The 20,876-nt window shown below is 36.5% G+C and overlaps 1 protein-coding gene across 2 annotated transcripts in view; it reads right to left on the bottom strand.

The window, feature by feature from the left end:
• The window catches only part of LOC126768437 (afadin), a 63,603-nt gene that overhangs the window by 12,635 nt on the left and 30,092 nt on the right, over positions 1-20,876 (bottom strand). For both annotated transcript variants that reach the window (XM_050486488.1, XM_050486489.1), the window contains exons 10-14: positions 7,312-7,493; positions 3,977-4,144; positions 2,234-2,358; positions 1,462-1,884; positions 923-1,087 (exon numbers count right to left, since the gene is read on the bottom strand). In XM_050486488.1, the coding sequence (XP_050342445.1) occupies positions 923-1,087; positions 1,462-1,884; positions 2,234-2,358; positions 3,977-4,144; positions 7,312-7,493 (1,063 nt within the window). The remainder of the gene's footprint in view (positions 1-922; positions 1,088-1,461; positions 1,885-2,233; positions 2,359-3,976; positions 4,145-7,311; positions 7,494-20,876) is intronic.

The raw sequence follows: 20,876 nt of genomic DNA, 5'->3' as shown, positions 1-20,876 counted from the left end.
ATCGTATCGTTTTTTCATACAGATTGTATGTATCGAAACAAATATTCTCCAAAATATGTTCATTAACCCGAATAAATGTATGGTATAAATAAATACATGGACAATGTATAAGACTTTCTTTGGATAAGTAGGTTAGTAGTTTTACAATTGAAAGAAAGAGGATTATTTAGTCACAGAAATAATCATTGTCTCCAATTATAAATAAAAGCAATATAGAAAATAATATGTAATGACATTCGTCCATCTAAAACATAGCCCTCGATCTCAAAGCCTGAGTAACAAAAAGAGTCCACTACGGTAAATTTTAATAAGCGAACCCATCATTCGAGCTCGTAAACGTCTCAATTATATCGCTGGGGAAAATCAACCGAGTAACAAAAGTATTCCCAAGGAGATAAGTGTCGGGCGGTCGGCAGTAAGTGTTTGCCAAATCGTTTCTGAAAGCTGTATTTTGTATACACTGCGCCGCCCATAAATAAATTACACCACGCCGCTTAAATGCAGATTGGTGAATGTCATAGAATTTCATCCGACAGGTGCAGCTTTCCTCACGATATTTTCTTTCAAGGCCGACATTAATGGACCATCCTCTATATTATAATGAATTATGAAGAATGATGATAAGACTTCATCAAGTGCGTTATATGACGGGCCATTGGCGTGGTTGGTAGATACTTGTACACGCCGAAGGTTGTAGGTTTGATTCCCACCCGGGACAGACATTTGCGTGCATGTCCATGTCTATTTGTCCCGAGTCTGGGTGTAATTATCTATATAAGTATGTATTTACAAAAGAAAAAATATATGTAGTACATCAGTTGTCTAGTTTCCACTGTACAAGCTCTGCTTAGTTTGGGATCAGATGGCCGTGTGTGGATAATTTCCCGGGATATTATATTAAATGTAAATGTGCAGACCGTACCTGGCGCACAGGTACAGCGTGTAGACGGGCGCCAGCTTGAAGGCGGGCGCGTGCGGGTCGAGGCGCGAGACGACGGCGGCCAGGAACTGCGCCTGCCCCGCCTCGGGGAACTCCAGCACCGCCGGCAGGATGGCCTCCTGGCCGCGCGCGCCCAGCACTGCGCTCCTGCGACGCACGGCAGTGGCGGGCTCACACGAGACACGAGTATACGTAGCTAGTCTTATGTCGGGACCGCTATTGTCAATGAGTTTGTGAAATAATCCAACAAACCTGTCGCGCGTTATATGTGTACTCTCAGTACACTTTATTTTGCTGCACTGTACCTCGTACAGTGCAGCAAAATAAGAACGACCAAATAGAGAAAACGGTCCAATCGTCCGTAATCTCCTGCTTACTGAGTTATAATTAAAGGTTAGTGCAGATATAAATGATAACGTGAGATCAATTGTCATGACTATAGCAAACTCAAACATTAAATACTAGTCGATCAAAAATATAAAAGAACATTTACTCCCGAGGACAAAAATAAGGAAGGTTACCTGTTGTCGTGTCCCGATCCCCCACTTTTAGCACTACAGATGCTCTTCGTCTCGACGTTGCCTTCGAGATCGAACGTGGTCTCGTAGTTGTCCTTGTACTGCGAGTTGGGGACGCGGTTCGCGGGCGCGCTCTGGTCCTGCTCGTTGTACACCGAGCCCGAGTGCTCGTCCCGTATGTAGTCGTCCTTCGAGTCACTCAGATGCTGCGACATCATGAGCGACTCGTTGTCCAACTTGAGCGTGTTGTTGTTATAGGGCGTGATGGTGTCGTTGGCGTTGTAGCCGTACGTGTCGTGGGAGACGGGGCTAATGGTCCGCGGGTAGTCCGCGTCGTTCACGTTAGCGTTGGAGTCTAACCCGTCCGGCTGGTGGGAGGCCAGCGACGTCGGAGACATCGCTCCGCTGTTCTCGCCCGACGGCGATCTAACGCGAGAATGGTAATACACAAGCGCATGTCGGTGAGCCAGTGACAGAAACATGCAACGAAAGAAAACAAAGATGATAGATGACGAACATAATAAAACTCAACCGTTAAGAGTGATTAGAAAAGCGACGATACGGTGACGGATCAAAAGAAGTATAGTCATTAAGAAATAAAATAAAAAGTATAAAACTAGAAGTGTACTATGTGAAATTTTTAGGCTATTCTACGCTCAGCACGAATAAGTACAAAGCTACGTAATATAAAAATAGCAATACATTTCCAATGCACTAATATAATTTTCTATTCACAACATTAATGGATCTAAAGGTGTAGTGAAGGGAGGTTCACCTGTCGTATATGGAGCCGGAGCCGAAGTGCTGCGACTGTGAAAGGTTCCTGTTCATGATATTTTCTTGAGCTGGATCCACGAAGCGGAAGGTCGACACTCGACCAAACTTGAGCAAGCAGCCGTGCTTTTGTAATAAATAAAAATAACATATTCTAGTTTTATACAAGTTCATTTATTATAATGATTCTTCGTCTAGTTATAATGAGAGATTAAAAACTGAACTAAAGGATACAGGCACTCTTTGATGAAACTTTAGAAAAGAAAGTACAGTCTATATAAATGTTTACAAAACGGGTGCCGTGTACCGCGCATGTCATGTTAATATTTTATGAGACAGCTACGAGTTTACACAGTTAGCCAGGTAATTGATACCTTAGATAATATTTTGGTCTCTAGACTGATAGTCAATTATAATGTAAAATTATTTTTAACAATTATTAAAAAATACAATGAAAGACTTTTATTATTGTTATTTTTAAATTTCATATATGGTTGAGCGTCAAATAACCTTCCTTGTAGGACTACAAGCACATCCTTCACTTAAATAGCGAAGTAATAGGCATTTTTAAGCAATGGACGTTATTATAAAAAAAGTGTCCATATCACCCTTGTCAGTCATATATTCCTAAACGACAATAGCTCTCAGTATTAAAGATAACGTCAATTTGCAAGCACGCTTCCGTAATATCGTCAAAAATCGCCATCTTGAATATTAACATATTTTTCCTATGTATGATTTATAAAGATTGTCATGATATGTCATATATATATATATATATATTCATCATAAAATAAAATTCATCCTTTGATTTTTTGGTAAAGTATTTAGCGTAGTCGAATCTTCGTTCGATTCGTTTGGCTCTAACCCAAAAATATATTTTTTTTCTTTGTAGTTTGTGTCGGGACTTGTATCTAGTGTATTGAATTTATCTTTGTCTCAAGATTAGATTTCCAGATAATATTAGTAAGTCGCCTGCAGTTGGCGGAAACAGCACGTGCTGCACGTCGAAATGACAGCGAGCTGTAGCTGTTGGTATTCTCGGCAAAGACGAACAGATAAGCTATTTGCCAAATGCACTTTTGTAAGTTTGGGAGTTATTTAATTACTTTTGTAAACATCGGTTTTTATTATATACCAGTTACCGTATATCTCGGACATATTATGTTGTACTTTTGTATGATTCTTATTTCTTTTATAATCTTTTGAAGATATATACAACTTAGTAACGATATTATTTCTAGTGTATATAATTAGTTATTATATACGTGGATAGGAAGGTTAATTATTTTCTTCAGCAGCGCGATACTACGTCAATGTTATTGATAATTTGATTTTATTTTTAATGCTCCACCAAAACCCGTCGATGTTACTGTACGTTACGCCAGTGGCACTGTCGATTTTCTTTCAACAATTTAATTAAAGCGACAGCAAGAGTAAATTTTGCCTTCAGAGCACGTTTGTGCAACAGAATGTTCACTATTTATCTATTTCTAGTAAATATACTCCCCTCCAAAAAAATACCTAGAAGACATTTTTAATTGTAGAAACCACTAAAGAATAGCATCATTCAGTTCTACTCTACTTGGATTCCGAAGACGACTTTATTGCACCCATTAATGTGATTAATGCTTTATGTATCCAATGTGATACTATACAATGCTATGAAAAATATGAAAGCCCTAAAGATTATGTCAATGTTTATTTGTCAAACAAATTACAAGTCGTAACAGCCCAAGCTTACCTGTAATCGCTGGGAGTGCAACGTACGCCGTCCATTAACGTAAACATGCGCATCCGTATGCAGCGGCGTGACGGTGTAACCGCCTCCCTCCGCCGTGGCCACCACGCAGTGTCGCGGCTGAATCGAGGGACCGTACAGCTGTAGTGCTGTACCATTTCCTGAGCCGACCTGGACATGGTGGTATTAGTGTTACAACATGTAAAAAATATTCGTTAAGATAAGCTGTTATGAAAAACAGATACGCCGTTATAGATCCCAGCTCACCAGACGCGACGGGAGAAATAAATTAACATAATATTATAAAAGTAATCATTTGTGAAGTTCTAAACAAATGACCTATTTTCTGTTTTTCTTCCATTTTTAACTGAAAATCTGAAACTCGTCTTTATACACGAGATGTATAATGTTGTCTTATAAACAGTACGGTGTTTATATTTAAAAGAAAAAGCGGATATTTGTAATTTTAGACGTTCTTTCAATCAAGATGGCAGGGTAAATATAAGAAAGTTTGCTTTGCGAGCACGCTGTTTTCGACCTTAATATCACAAGACTATAATGTATTATAATTAAACGCAAATGTCGACTATCGGTTCATCAAATTTATTTGTTTTCAATCTTAGTTATATTTTTGGCACGAAGTTTAGTTACGACGTCTGTCAGCATAAATAAATGATTAATGGTTTTATAAAAGTCGTTGTGAGATACTTCGCATTCATCGAGCGAGACTGTAGGCGCTGCTTTACATTCCCCGCGTGAATCACGAAACGGCGTTAATATGGTAATGATTACCAGATATATTTGAAATTTGCTGCAATGGCGACATATTTCATATGAGGTATTTACAAAAAAAAATTAGAACTATTTGATTGCTGACGACAAAGTAAGTTACTTGATGATAATTGGTAATATTCGCCCATGGTCATGACGAATTCATGATATATATAAAATGTACATTTTACCGAGAAAAACCGCTATATCATAATATCCTGCATGAAAATCAATATATTGTTATTAATATATTTTGATGTAATTTTAAGTCAAACGCGCCCCGAAGCGAGTTTCGAGCTCCTAGAGTTTGTTAATTGTCCAGTCAGTTCTTTTTAAAGGAAAAAACAGGTTCAATATAATAATAATAATTTTTTTTTTATTAAGAGCAGCAACGACCCAATTTAGCCGTACGCCAAAGTATAACGCAGTGAGACAGAATACTGTGAAAATAACCATAATATACTATTCGAACACTATCAGTATCAGAGTTGTCTAACTTTTCGCGTATTTTGCGGAGCTGATTCCTGTGAGAGACTAAAAGTGACAATTCCACTGAAGATTCGAATCTAAAGCGATTTCTAAAAATAGCGCAGTATCGGTTACATTAAGATTACAACCGTTTCTTTTTTTTTTATATTCGCCGAGAGGGCAAATGACTCTACTCCACCTGATGGTAAGTGGTAGTAGACTCCAAACGCGACGACGGCCAGTACAGACGGGAAGAATGTTCTGCACTAGCCGCCTTCGCCTTGCCGGCCCGCAAGATGCCTCTTCACGCCTCGTTTGAAGGAACCCGGGTTGTAGGAGGAGGGGAACACGTGAGCTGGTAAGGAATTCCATTTTTTGGAAGTGCGACAAAGAAAGGAGTTGCCAAATTTCTTTGTGCGCGATGGAATTGATGTCACAGTTAGGCGGTGACATCGAGAGCCAGCTCGCGTAGATTTATGAAGAAAGGGGGAAGCAGGAAATAGAGAGAATAATTCCTCAGAGCACTCGCCGTGATACAGTCGATAGAAAGCGCTCAGCGCTGCTATCTCTCGACGCAATTGTAAAGGTTCAAGGGTGTTTGTGACCTTTACGTCGCCAATAATGCGGACTGCACGTCGCTGCAACCGATCCAAGGCCTCCAGTAGGTACTTAGAGGAGCCATTCCAAAGGTGCGAGCAATATTCCACGCAAGACCGTACCTGTGTTTTATATAACAGGCACAGTTGTTGTGGCGTGAAAAAACGCCGCACCTTGTTCAGAACTCCGAGTTTCCGTGAAGCTGTTCTTATAACAGCCTCGATGTAATCCCTTGGACTAAGGTCGCAGCGAACGTCAATCCCCAGCAAGGCGATCTTGCTTTGTATCACCAGCGGAGTACCACAGAGGGAAGGAAGAGGGGAAAATGTTGACTTTTTCGGAGTGAGAGCGCATACCTGTGTTTTCTTGGCATTAAACTCAACAAGATTATCAGAGCCCCATTTGGCGATGAGTTCTAATGTCCTATCGAGTTCAATGACAAGATCCTTCCGCCTCTCTTCAATTTCCGTTCGCCCAGCCACTGCGCGTCCGTGGTATCCACCATGCACTGTACTATCGTCTTCATAGCAATATATGTTCCCAAGAGAGAGCATATCATTGATATGCAAAAGAAAGAGTGTGGGAGATAGCACAGATTCCTGGGGGACCCCAGCATTCACTACATAGACTTGTGAAGCGCAACCGTCAACTAAAACACGAAGGCTACGCTTGTGTAGGAAGCTGACAATCCAGGTGCATAGCTGAGCAGGCAGACCATATGCCGGCAGCTTGGAGAGAAGACTTCTGTGCCAGACCCTGTCGAAAGCCTTGGAGATATCGAGGCTGATAGACAACGATTCTCCATGCTTGTCGATAGCTTCACCCCAGAGGTGTGTTACGTACGCTAGAAGATCACCTGTGGACCGTTTTGGTCGAAATCCGTACTGACGATCATTAATTAGACAGTGATCTTCTAGGTAATGGATCAATTGGTTGTTAAGAATCCGTTCCATCACCTTACAAAGTACTGAGGTGATAGCTATTGGCCGATAATTTGCCGGGTCAGACCGATTCCCTTTTTTGGGAACCGCTTGCACATTAGCTCTTCTCCAAGCCTCCGGCACACATCCCGAAGAGAGAGAAAATTGGAACAGCCGCGTTAACGCAGGAGACAGCTCCGCCGCGCACTTCTTCAGCACTATGGCTGGTATTCCATCGGGACCGCTAGCTAGTTTCGTGTTACCTTGAGTTTTATTTTCATAAATTAGGTAATAAAGTAAACACTGAGACAATCTGTGATTTTAGCATTTAAAATTAAATAGCTTAATGTAAGCCAATTCATACATAATTGTTTACATCTTTATAATCTCTTTTTAACAATGTCAAAATGACTTATAAATGAAGATCATTGATGTTAACAGTAATATTAACCTTGTCTACTACGGCTACCATTTGCATTCTTTTTTTAAATGTCTACAAGTAACTTCTACGGAGTTATGTATTTTGAAATACATATTTATATTTCGATATCTATTGATGAATGTAACTCCTGTACACGTTACCTCAATGACATCAGTGACGCGTATTCGACGGCCGTTCTCCAGCGTGGAGCCGTCGGGCGCCACCTCCAACAGCATGGGCTCGCTGCCCGGCCGCGCGCTGCCCGTGCCTACGCCTGTCTTCTTCTTCCGACGGCGAGGCTGCGCGTCCGATGGTCGCCGTCGGACGTGGAACATGATGGAACCTGAACAAATTAGTAGTTCATTTAGATTATATTCCACTTAATGTTTATTGATTCGTTAATACGTATGTATCGCTTGCTGATTTCTTTTAGTAATTTGTAAAATATTTTATTATTATTGATAAAAGAAAAGCGCGTTAGTCACGTTTCGTCGATTGAATTATAAAATGACTGCAATGATAATTAATATTTTAAGAATATTCTGTATCGTAAAGTATAAAATAAGAAATGCTTTTCTGTATTAACCCTAAAATGTAGGAGAAATTGCAGAAGTTATTGCAGTAGGTATTCCATAAAACAACAACATTGTCTATGAGGAGATATCTGCGAAATACAAAAGCATCACCCACACGTTACAAAATCAGACATTTTGTTCGTCCAATGACATTTGGTCCGCACAGTAACATAATGCTTTATACATTTTCGAAAAGTTATTTCAACTAAACAGAATGGATAAGACAGACAAATGATTATGCAATAGGACTATTCAGATTATAAAGAGTTGTAGTAAAAAATATTATTTAAAAGATATTTAGAATTTTAGCTGTAGAAAATATCAGATTACGTTCGTTACTTTAAAAAAAATAGGTACAATAATTTGATTTTAAGCTCAAATATAAATAAAATGGAAAGTATAAAACGAACTGGTGACAAGAGGATACAATTCCTGAATGCGTCAAATACAGCATCTTATAGTGCAAAGTGCGCTCGAACGTAGAGCCACAACTCGGAAGCTTGTCGGAAGTACATGGTGCTGTGAACTTGTTCACGTCTAGTGTCAACATCATTAGTGTTGACTATGTCGCTTGTGGCCAAACTTGAAACGTTCTACCGAACAGAGACATCACCTATTACCACTTATGAACTTTTCACTCACGCGCCTACACGATTCAATTTACCTCAAACTCAACCAGATTCAATGCATGCATTGAATCCGGTCAATGAGTATAAATATTCAAATATTCAGATGTTCCAAAATTAAAAAACCAAAAGTCTTCTTTTACGGCATCAGTAATTTTTAGCCAGAACTCGAATAACAAAACTTTTATTGATAAAAAGTATACAAATGTAATATGCGTACGTATTATATTTTCGGTCAAAAGTTCTGCTTCGTTAATCACCAAACGATAACAACATAATGGGATATTGTTGACTTTTAGAGGTCATTTTAACTTTGATCAAAACTTTTTGGCAAAACAAACTGAAAAGAAACTTGACCACGTATTCGCCGAATAAAATATTATTAACTCGAATTGGGGCGTCATGACCTAAATATCAAAAGTTTTAGACGCATACTTAATATAATATTTGTGAATTATTTACATATAGAAATAACATTTCATATCAAATAAAGCATCTAATGCGATTAATTGAAGCGGAAAAATATTAAAATCAATAAGCAGTATGCAGTTTCATAAAGTAGATAGCTACCTACTGATGCAACATAAGTAATGACGAACGAAATAACTTCAATATGCATCCAATTGACCGTATTAATTAATCAAACTAATTACTTAGACAAGCGAAATTCGTTTAACAATATACTACTATAACAGTTTACAATAATGTTAACATTCCTCGCAAAAGTTATAGTATATTTATATGTCAAGGTGATGCAGTTTAAGCTTCCGTTATGTCCATTTACCTACTGTTATGTATCTGCAACAAAAGCTATGATACGAGTATGTAGTTCAATTACCGAGCAGTATTTCTTTGTTGCCGTATCGCAATTGCGAACTAAACGATCGCTTGAAAAACATAATTTCACAGAAGCAGTGGTATTGTGTCGAGCCATGACCCGCCACGGGGGCGCGTTTTGCTTAATACGTAACCTCAAACCGTCGACGCGACGCGCGACACGACGGTCTGATTGTGACTACAACCAGCGTAGTCGCGCCATGTTATACTGAACAACTTTCGAAGGCAATTATGCCGTCTATTATAATTAAAAGTTAATTATTGATATCTATGTTTTTGTACAAATATTTTTTTGTATCTTATGTTATGAGTCTTTGACATGCTAACATTATAGATTTTTTTCTATAGTTGCCGTGGACTTCAATGAATGTCAACTACTATTTTAAAATAACACAAACGAAAAGATATATAGAATCAATATTTTTATCCAAAGACAAAGTAAGTAAGCTTGTAAAAATATTGTAATAAGGTAAACTTTAAAAGTTTGGATTTAGATGGTGATTTCCGAAACTTTTTACAAGATTTAAAAAAATAGTTTTCCAATATTTAGTTTGAACACTTAGGGCACGCCTCCACCCTTTATATATAAGCACCCTTATATATAAGCATTTGATATAAGTTATAAAACCTTTAAAATAAAAAGATTTCTCGAAGAGACCAATTTTGAAATTTAAGTCGACGACAAAACGCCTTAGCTTAGCTTAAATATACTTTTTAAAAATTCCGCGCGGACTAATTTTAATACATATATTACAGTCAGGACATGACCACGTCTGGCGGATTTTGCTAGTATTATATAAAGCTAAAAAAGTTAAGTGATTAATGTATTTTTTATTCATATTGTAAAGGCGGCATATTGAGTTTATCAATATTCATCAGTCACCACATTATTTAGACCACTACACTGCTTACACGCGCTATTTTGTTGAAACTAAACGCCCCGTAACGTTACCAGTGTTTATTTAAAAAAAAAATTTAATTAATTTAAAAAATTTAGTCAATCTTCAATCACGACCTTCGGTCATCTCGGCTCTTAAATAGGTTATTCAAATCGCCAAACAGGTATACTTAGTATTGTTCCGGTTTGAAGGATGATCGAGCCAGTGTCAGTACAGGCACGAGGGACATTACATCTTAGTCCCCAACATTGGTGGCGCATTGACGATATAAGAAAGGTTAATATTTCTTACGTCACCGATGGTGATCATTTACCATCAAGTGCCTTCCTATTTTATATTAAAAAAAAATCAGACAATAAATAAGATTTTTAGGTTTTTCTTTGTTCAGAGGCAGAGGAGAATCTAATATTTTTTTGAAGTAGAAATATTAATTTGTTGCACTAAACATTACGTAGTTTACACCTAACATGGGTAAATGTATCGTACATAAAAATGCATTCGTAATTTAAAATTCCCTTAGATTTCTATGATTACTACACAATGCATAAAAATATTTTAATCTGATTCAAATGGAAAACAATTATTATCGTTGACGACGAAACGACGAGCTGTTAAAATGGTTCCTGAAAACCACTTCAAATAATTTAATTAATTTATTGTATAAATTAAAAAGTCAATTTCTTTTTTTATTACTTAAGTATCAATAAAACATAAGACTTAATAATATAGGCTATACTGTGTATATTGAATTATAAAGGAAACAGTAATAAACTGAAATTACGGAGGCGGTGTTATACTATTTTACCTCGAAAAGCACGTAATGACACAAGCCTGATCCCTATCCGATCATTGGGTTTCCGCCTCATCGGGCTATGAGAGCGAGGGAACAGAATTATGGTCACTACAATATCGCTACAGTAATTGGTTTGCATTTAACAATTTATGGAAACATTAACATACATTAACATATACTAACATATGGAACAATTTATGGAAAAACGAAACCATAAATATGGACCAGTCCTTAAGCCCATATTTCTATAGTAAAATATTTTCTTTTAAAATATTAATTTTTATTTTGCTATTGGCACGAATTGTAGTACAAATAAGATATCATGGTATATATATTAACCTTTTTTTTTCATTCCTTAACCTCGACGGCGTTATGGGGCGCAGTATTCTTTTTTCTTATTCATCTCTAAGCACAGATTTATCATGCTCTGCCTTCTCTACTTAATAAAATTTTTAATTGACTGACTGACCCGCACGGTCTAAGCCCCTGGGTCTAACAGGATGAAATTTTAAAAATGAACGTAAGTGCGCACTGTGAAAGGATTTCTCAAAATTCATCTCCTAAGGAGCATTAAATGCAGGGTGAAAGTTTGTATGGATATTAGTCATTTTTGATATTTGAAATATGGATTTCAGTATTTAGGCTTATGTTAATGAGTTAAAGACAGTAATATTACAATAAATTTGCATATAAGCATAAAGAAAGGGCGTTCGGTAATACATTATACATTATTATTACAGAAGCACAGGGGTAGTCGATTTTCTCAATATTGATAGTATGGCATTAGTTTATATTATTTAAATAAATGCATAAAAATCATAAGAAGTCGAGATGGCCCAATGGTAAGAACGCGTGAATCTTAACCGATGAACGTGGGTTCAAACCCGGGCGAGCACCTCTGAATTTACATGTGCTTAATTTCTATTTATAATTCATCTCGTGCTTTTCGGTGAAGGAAAACATCGTGAGGAAACCTGCATGTGTCTAATTTCATCGAAATTCTGCCACATGTGTATTCTACCAACCCGCACTGGAGCAGCGTGGTGGAATAAGCTCCAAACCTTCTCCTCAAAAAAGGGAGAGGAGGCCTTAGCCCAGCAGTGGGACATTTACAGGCTGTTACTGTATAAAAATCATATATGCCTTACTGCACTTCTATTTGCATTTTTTCGCATTTACAAGTTTATAACATTTTATTTATTGTTATATATGATTATTTATTTTTGACATATATTTTTTTAAATATTGAAATTCGATGAAGTCTTTTCTATTTTAGCGATGTATTTTATTTTGACAGGGGCGTGGCACAATCGAAATGGCATCCACGCCCGAACATCCTGTTAAATATATCATTCTTATTCACTAGACATTTTTTTTTATCATAAAACAACCGTGATACCCTACAAGCGCACAAACGTACATATTTATTGTAATATGTAAATCGTTAATTTCGTTCAAACGACACGTTCGACGTATCATTCCAGCTCGCTAAGACGATTAGTTATGGTTCGGAACAATCAGACATTAAAAAAACAGACCGTCTTACTGGTGACCTAAAGGCTTGTTCATTTTTAATTTATTGGAAAAAAACAATATACTAATAATAATAAACCCTTTACCGGGGAACATCTTTTGTGTCATCAAAATCTAGTTACTATGTAGGAAAAATCAAGTCCATTATTACGGGAGCGTTTAGTTAACATACATCTAAAAAGAGTCCTCATTTTATGACACCATATATTAATGTAATAATGTCCTCCCGACCGATTTCGGCCACGGCGGCCAGTCTCAAGAGAGATTTGCCAACCGCGCAGGAGATATTATAGTGCATAAATGTCTATTCCCTATCTCCTCTCATATCTCTCAAAATCCGATGGGACGGCAATCCGACACGACCGAAGAGTTCAGGCGCAGGACCAACGGCTTTACGTGCTTTCCGAGGCACGGCACTTCCAACTTCCGGACTCCGTGCTGTTACTGAGAATTTTCTGACAGAAAAACCCAATAACTTTTTTGTTTGGTCCGACCTGGGACTTAAAGCCAGGCTCTCCGGGTCTGTGGCCTTACGTCAAGCCACTAGACCAACGAGGCAGCCGTATATTTATATATTAATGTACTTGTATTACAAATAGCTTAAAGCATTAATTATTTGTATAAAAAAACAATGCTAATAAATCATACACTATGAAAGTTAAGCACACAGTTAATCAACAAAGTTACTAGACGCTTTTAATAAGTTAAGCAGTAAGCGAAAACATAACGAAGTCGAATATTTCAATCAGATTAACGTTTCATTTTATTATTTAATGTTAATTCTATTTTTAATTTTAATGTTACCACTTGTATTGTCCTTTAATAAAAAAAAATAGGTAAAAACTCATAAAACTTTTTAGTTCGAATTTAATCTCTGTTTCAAAACGACTGCATTGGTTACTAGTTAAATGAATCAGAGTTCGAAATGTGATTATTATCACGTTCAATAAACCCTCCCTAGTCCATCGTCCACAGTCCAATGACATACGCGATAAACCTACGTATTAAAGATCACCATCAATGTTTTACGGTTATAACCCAGATCGAAAATTCAACGTGTTATTACATGGTATTCTATTTTCCTGAAGTGTGAAAACATAAAACAACTATATAGGTTTTACGAATTCAGACGTTAGTATCGTTGAACTTTGTCAGTGTCCCTGTGAAACTACTGCCACGAGGTAAAGTGACATTAGCACATGCATCTCCCTCTAGGGAGGTAGGGAGCGCTGCCCTGCTTCCTTTTTATTTAAAGTATCAAGATATGAATTTAAACAGTTTAACAAATTAATTTATGGTATAGACGCGTTTTTGGATTAGATGTACAGGAGAGTAAGAGAGTGCGAAGAGTTTCTTTTCTCTTACTTAAGGAGAATTCTCCATGAACTCCATACAAATCACGATATGTAAAAGACTTCGTAGGTGTTTGAGAAACTTACTTCTATTTATATAAGTACGTAGAAATACAATTAAATCTCTAAAAATATTTAAATTCATATAAAAATACAACGTATTTATAAGTGCTCGTATATATAACGATAATGTTGGGTGGATGACGACCTGCGTCGTCCTTGTGCGTGTTCGAATAACATTTACGTGACGCGTGGGGAATAGCTAATTGTCGGACTTGTTGCGTTAACACCACCATCGTGTTTGTTAAAATGTTTACTAAATAAACCGTCTTCCTAAATATTCGAATTAATTAACAAAGACAACGAAACGCAATGTGCTTGAACTATACGTACAACAGGAAAGTCGATCACAGTCACAGTCGAGATATTGTTGAGTATATATTTAAAAAAGTTTAAAGTCGTCTCATAATAGAATTAAAATAAATCACGATAAAAAATCTTTTAAATTATAGAGATGTAAGTTAACTAAAAAGTATGGATTTATATTGCCGCGATAAGATAAGAAAAATGGTAGTGGTGGTAGTTCAAATGCGTCGACATACAATACATTAAGGTATTTTAATTTGAAAAAAATTAAGGGGGATAATTTACTCATATGAATATTATTCTAAAGTAGACCATCGATCGACCACCAGCAGGAGTGGCTAGTCATTGTCCACGTATGCACATAACTACTATACCCATAGAATAGTAGGTCACTACTAGCAAATACGTCATTGAATAACACGATCTCTGAACGTTCGATTATTACAGATTGAGATGATCTCTATCGTAATGGCCGGTACTGATGCATCCGTTTACATTTCAAATGTTATAAAATTAATGTTTGCTATTAATAAATAATACTATTCTAGAGGAAAGTATACGAATGATGTAAAATGAAAATTATTCAAGTGGTATCCGCTGAGCGGTATTCTGAATACAAGAGCCACTCAACACTGCTGCAGCGTAAAACGAAATGAAGCTACATTTCCATAGTTTGTCGTTAATTTAAAATATAAATACAAAAACTTTAATAGCTTTAACCAAATATATACGAGAACATTATAATGCTAATTTCACTTTCGGCGAGGGCATCAATTTATTTAAATTACTCTTTGTTAATTTGCACGCCACATGTCAATTTCGACGACGTGAATCTCATTATCCGAATTACTTGTTCCCTTGATGTTCCGAAGAGTAGACTTATTATGAGAATACTACTTAAGAGGTTTCTTATCGGATTTTTTGGCAACGTTCGAGAGAGGAGAGCTCGTTCACTTTAACGTTAAGTGACCTTTTAAGAGAAAAACTTCTACGACTATAAGATGGTCTATATATTTATGGCTTAACGGTTCTGTCGCATGACTAAAAACTCGGAGTTTTCTGAGGGCTGTAGGTATTTTGTAGAAAGCATTTTCAAACAATATGATATAAGAACAGCAAAGTTTTTTTATGTACTCGCTATTTTTAACACTTATTGATTTTAACATGGCCCTATTATTATACCATTAAATGGCCCAGTGGTAAGAACGCGTGAATCTTAACCGATGATTGTGGGTTCAAACCCGGGCAAGCACCACTGAATTTTCATGTGCTTAATTTGTGATTATAATTCATCTCGTGCTTTACGGTGAAGGAAAATATCGTGAGGAAAACTGCCTGTGTCTAATTTCACTGAAATTCTGCCACATGTGTATTCCACCAACCCGCACTGGAGCAGCGTGATGGAATAAGCTCCAAACCTTCTCCTCAAAAAGGGAGAGGAGGCCTTCAGCCCAGCAGTGGGATATTCACAAGTCGATTACATTGATTTTACCAAAATCATATATAGTATAAATATGCTAAAAAATATGCGATTGTCAACATTAATGTATTATGTTGGTTTGGGAACGAACAAGTGGTTCGTGTGCATGTATTGTAGGCTATTATTCCCACCTTTAATTCCCACGGTCGTTGTATCATTTGTGACTTATCTACTTGTAGAATAATATTAATATAGGAACGATTTAGTGCATATGTACTGTACGTGGTTTACTTAACTACATTGACTAACATTTGCAGACCATGATACACTTCTGTTAGTGCAAGAAATCTTATGTAAAAATTGTGTGATTTATGGGTGAGCAAAAAAAATATATTTTCTTATTTTATTGGTATAATTTTCAGATTTATCTACCCGCTGTTTCCATGGTAAATAATTTACAATGTAACTTTTTAATATTATAATTAATTAAAAAAAAACCGTCATAATCATCTATTAAGATCGGATAGACTAAGGGTATATAAACATTGAATTGAAAGATACAGAGAAAAATTTTGTTTTTCTAGGAAGGAGACCATCTTGAACGAACGCAAAGAACCCACCGAATTCAATCCATCACGTTCGCACATATGGTAGGAATGCCTAAAAGATAGATAACTATTCATTTTTACTCATATAAATAGATAAAGACATTGCAATTCAAATTATGAACCGTCATAAAGAAATGTATTTTTTTTTGAAGTAAATATTAAATTTCAGAATGTAAATAAAATTATCTTCCATTATTCTTAGCACAGTAGTGAGCTCGTAACGTAATATACGTTAGGACGTGACCTTTACGAAAGTGGGACGTGATATGTTTCGAACGTAGTTTTCGGGACTCGGCGAATATTGGATACAAATAACACGTTTTTCTTATGACCGTGATAAAGTTACAACAGTTTTACACGAAATTATTCATTTAAAAACAATATATAGTCATAATTTTTATTTCCATTATAAACAATATCAATTTAGATCCATGTAGCTCATTAAATCTATCTTATAAATTAAGGCATTGGAAGAGCTCAATAAATAGTATCCATCAAGTTATTCAGACGGTATGATAATTATTTAGCTAATGGCGTTTGTGTAGTCTATTAAGATGTACGTGTCAATGTCATACAATATAAAATGAGGTTGAATAAAATAACTTAATTTAATAGAAACTTTTAAAATATACAACGCATTTACATTAATTGACTTGTGACTTTGTTCAAACCAAACTTTGAGTTTGTTCATAATATAAATAGAATGAAACTAATTTGTAGTTTCAAACGGAGGCAAATAGTGGCGGCTAACTCTTAGTCCACAATCTTTTGTTCCACAAATATACCAAAAATTTGTAGTACCTCGCTAAAAAAAAAAAAAAAGAAATATTTTTACACATTTGAAACGGCAATCTTTTAATAGTAATAAAAATAACTTAAGAGTTATTGAAAGTTAAATACAAAATTTTTATTTAAACAGAAGCATTTCAAATATAGAGTATCAAAAATCTACTACCGGTATCGGAAATAAGTATCTCAGACCTGAGAAGCACCGGCGAAAAAAAAAAAAAACAGCGGGAAACTCTTTTCGTTGTTTACCATGCATTTATATTAATTGGTATTTCGCGTGGATGCAATCGTTTTCATCGTTTTTTACAATCTAAAAGGGTCACTTTCTTTTTTTTTAACCAATTTTTCTACGATCATTCATACATCGCATTATCGCATATATATTAAGAATTCCATAACTAGAACTGTTAAGCACTTGATGGTACGCGGTAAAATGATTTTAAGTAACGATTAGATTGCGTGTCAGCCATACAAGAGCTGTACGTACAACTATATACTGAATATAATTTTACCGAAGTAGGGTTTACTGACGGAGACAGTTCATCCCTTTTGTAGATCAACGCTTCGCCTGCTCACGTCACGTCCGTGATAGGATCTTCTATCAAGATCCCTGGTCATTCCACACGTCCGCTATGTTGTTTGCACGCTCATTGAGAACTAACAATGATTTTCTTGTCACGATAATTATGAACTTACGTTTTCAAAAAATAAATTAAATTTTTATTAAACAATAACAGTCCACTGAATATTTCTATAAGCATTCAAAATATCAATGTGTATGACGCCTTAATATAAAGCTTCGGACACCCGTAAAGGTAAAACCTTTCATAATCTGCGTATTTACTGATTTAAATTGTAATGGAAAAGAAAAAAAAATATTTTAAGCAGATTATTCTTCCTTGAATATTATTATTATCTTCGATAATCATAACACTGAATTATTAAACAGCTTTAATGAAAAGCTTACGATCGTATTAGTTTCGTTTTTTTTAATTAAAATAAAGTAGATTTCTTATCTGGAACTGTATAAGACTAAATATGAGAATCTCCGTGCTTATAATCACGCTGTAAGACGAAGTTACAAAATTATTCGTCTCTAAAGAAATTTTTATTTCAACAAACTAGTATTGAAATCGTGGAATTCAATTTGTATATTTTGTTTTCTGTTTTTTTGTCGAAAATTATACAATCTTCTGCACATTCATATAAAAAAAACTTTTAAGACATTTTATTATTTAAATTATACCACGATCTGATATATAACTACATCGATATCACCCGTGGTAGAGCTTTGGGCACACCCACCATGGGAACTACCAGCAATATTCCGTATTAACGTATCGTAAGGTACATTACCGAAATGAGACACATAACGCCTTAGAAAGTTAGAACCCGTAGCCTTGGTTATAGCAATATCCTGGCTTTATTAAATAAAGTAAAAATAAAACAAAATATTTTTTCTTTCGTTATCGTTCTAACGTATAAAAGAGAGAATTTTTTGTTGTTTTATTTTTCTGGAATCATCCAACCTACTTACGCCATAGACATCAATACTTCACATTATAATATAAGTTTAAGGTTGACATAGTTTATGTAATATTTATATACGGGATATTTTACAAGAAATACTTTATTGAATTGTTATCATGAAAGAATTACAAATACTCCTAATTCCCTCCAAGGTAGCATTAAGATCGTGCTGAGAGTGGGGGTGGCAATATCCCAAGGTGTTAGAAGTGAGAATGCGACCGTCACATTGCTAGGCGGCCCGTTGTACTACGGCGGCTATTGACACCTGGTAAGCTGACTGATGTACTGACCTAATATTAGTTTGTACTGTCATATACTGCAAAGTCGGGCGGTTAGTTAATTAACAATCAAATAAACTATAATCATTATTCTCAATGTAAATTTGACTCAGCTCTGATCGGCAGCATGAGAAACGCAGCTGTGTCATTGTACCTACTCGTTTAGCTGTATTCTCGTATGTCCCGACAATCTATAAATATATATATTTTTAATCTCCACCGGTACGGTGAGTTTCCATAACGTATTATTCATTCATCAGTAATGTAAAGCCCATTTCAATTTCGTAATTAGCGTGACTTGAAACGACGCGACCATTTAGTATTAGAGACGATCAACGAATCGCATGTACTTTTTTATCAATGTATCACACAATAATTGCTTTCACAAAGCAGTGAAGGAGACGTAAAAAAAGTCATCTGCAATAGTGTTTACTCTTTTTTTTAGATATATAAGCTAGCGTTTGACTGTTACACACCTGATGGAACGTGAAGATACAGTCTAAGGTGGAGCACGAGCTTGCCTAGAAGATGCCTATTCACTCTTGACTTGAAGGTACCCATATTGTAGGTGGTGGGGAAAACGGAGGTCGGGAGGGTAACCCAGACCTTAGCGATGCGTATCAGAAACGAGGAAGCAAATTGTTTCGTACGTGCCTTAAAAACGTCAACTACGTACGGGTCCAGATCTTTACGGTGCCTCGCAGTTCTGTGGTATAAAGGTGACGGGGGAACCAAATTAAATAGTTCCTGAGCACACTCTCCGAAATATATCCTGTAGAATACCGACAGACAGGCAACTCATAATGGTACTACATATTTGAAACCTTGTACGTTTATTTGTAGAAGAATGAACTTAGTTACGAAGCATCTATTTACCGTGGGCTTGTTTCCGAGCTAATATACGAGCTATTTGTCTTGCTTTTATAGGGTTATTGGGTCAAATACCCGTGGGCATTATTCTTGTCATTTACTTTATATATACTTCCATCAAAAGTTTATTGCAAACCTATATCAGGTATTTGGCAATATACGAATATAAACATTTATACATAGAGACGTATGTATTGATCCCTTTAATATATTAACTAAAGACAATAACTTCAAAACCAGTTAGTCCTAAGATATTTTATTGCCTTAACTATAAACTTATCTAGGCGTTAATGAGAAAGCGAACTAAGATAAAGCATAAAAGCACAATAATTGTTGCAATAAAGCAATACGTATAATTGAAGTCATTTAAGATGAAATAAGCTAAATGCTCGGAAAATATAATTGTTTACGAAGAGTAGTGACATATTGTTGTAATTCGCACTATTCCTACAAGCGTATACACACACACACAGTCACAAAGTTATATTAGAGGTAATCTCCCCAAAGCTAAAGGTCAATTACTTGTAGACGTCGTTTTATTGGTCTATAAAGTGTCCTGTGTCGAGGCAAATAAAACTGGTTCGCGATTACATTTGCGACCTTCTTTTATTGGCAACGATAAACGGTGGATTAGAAAGTGGCCGTAAAATAAGAAAGTGAACGAAATCATGCGTAGCAAAGTTCAAAACAAGTTTGTGACTTACGAGTGTTCGGCGAAAGTTCGTACGATCTAAACTTATGGCCGGCCCTAAGAAATCATAGGCACGTTTATAAACTTTGGCGAAGTAAAACCTTCAAGGACGGTATTATGCATATCGATTCGGCGAACGAACGGGCATCGAACCGCGAAACGAGTTAAAAATACCAACACAGGCAAGTGGACCGGCATCTGCGGACACACCGGTCGGACTACTCTGCGGTGCCACATGCGTTTGTTTACTATCGGCTTCGATCGCGGCGACAGCGCCTGAAGTTACCGAATCCGCTGGAACGCAAAGTCGCGAGCGCTAAGAATACTTGTTCTGTTCCAACTTACGACGAATGCCCCAATCCATTTCGGAAAGGTGCGCGGAGCGGGCGGCACGCGGCGCGACGTCTGCGAGACGACTGCCGCGTCCTGCCGCCCGCGCTCTCCCGTTGATATATTCCCATTGTGAACCGCAACGAGCATTGTTCGTTCCAGAAGTCTACGCGCGAATAACATTGTCTAGAGCACAGACTGAGACAAACTAGCTTCGCTCTACGACTGG

This window comes from Nymphalis io, chromosome 5 (assembly GCF_905147045.1).
Source record: "Nymphalis io chromosome 5, ilAglIoxx1.1, whole genome shotgun sequence".
In the NCBI taxonomy this organism is placed as follows: domain Eukaryota; kingdom Metazoa; phylum Arthropoda; class Insecta; order Lepidoptera; family Nymphalidae; genus Nymphalis; species Nymphalis io.
The sequence above is the reverse complement of the archived record's forward strand: the minus strand, read 5'-3'. Positions and strand labels throughout refer to the sequence as shown.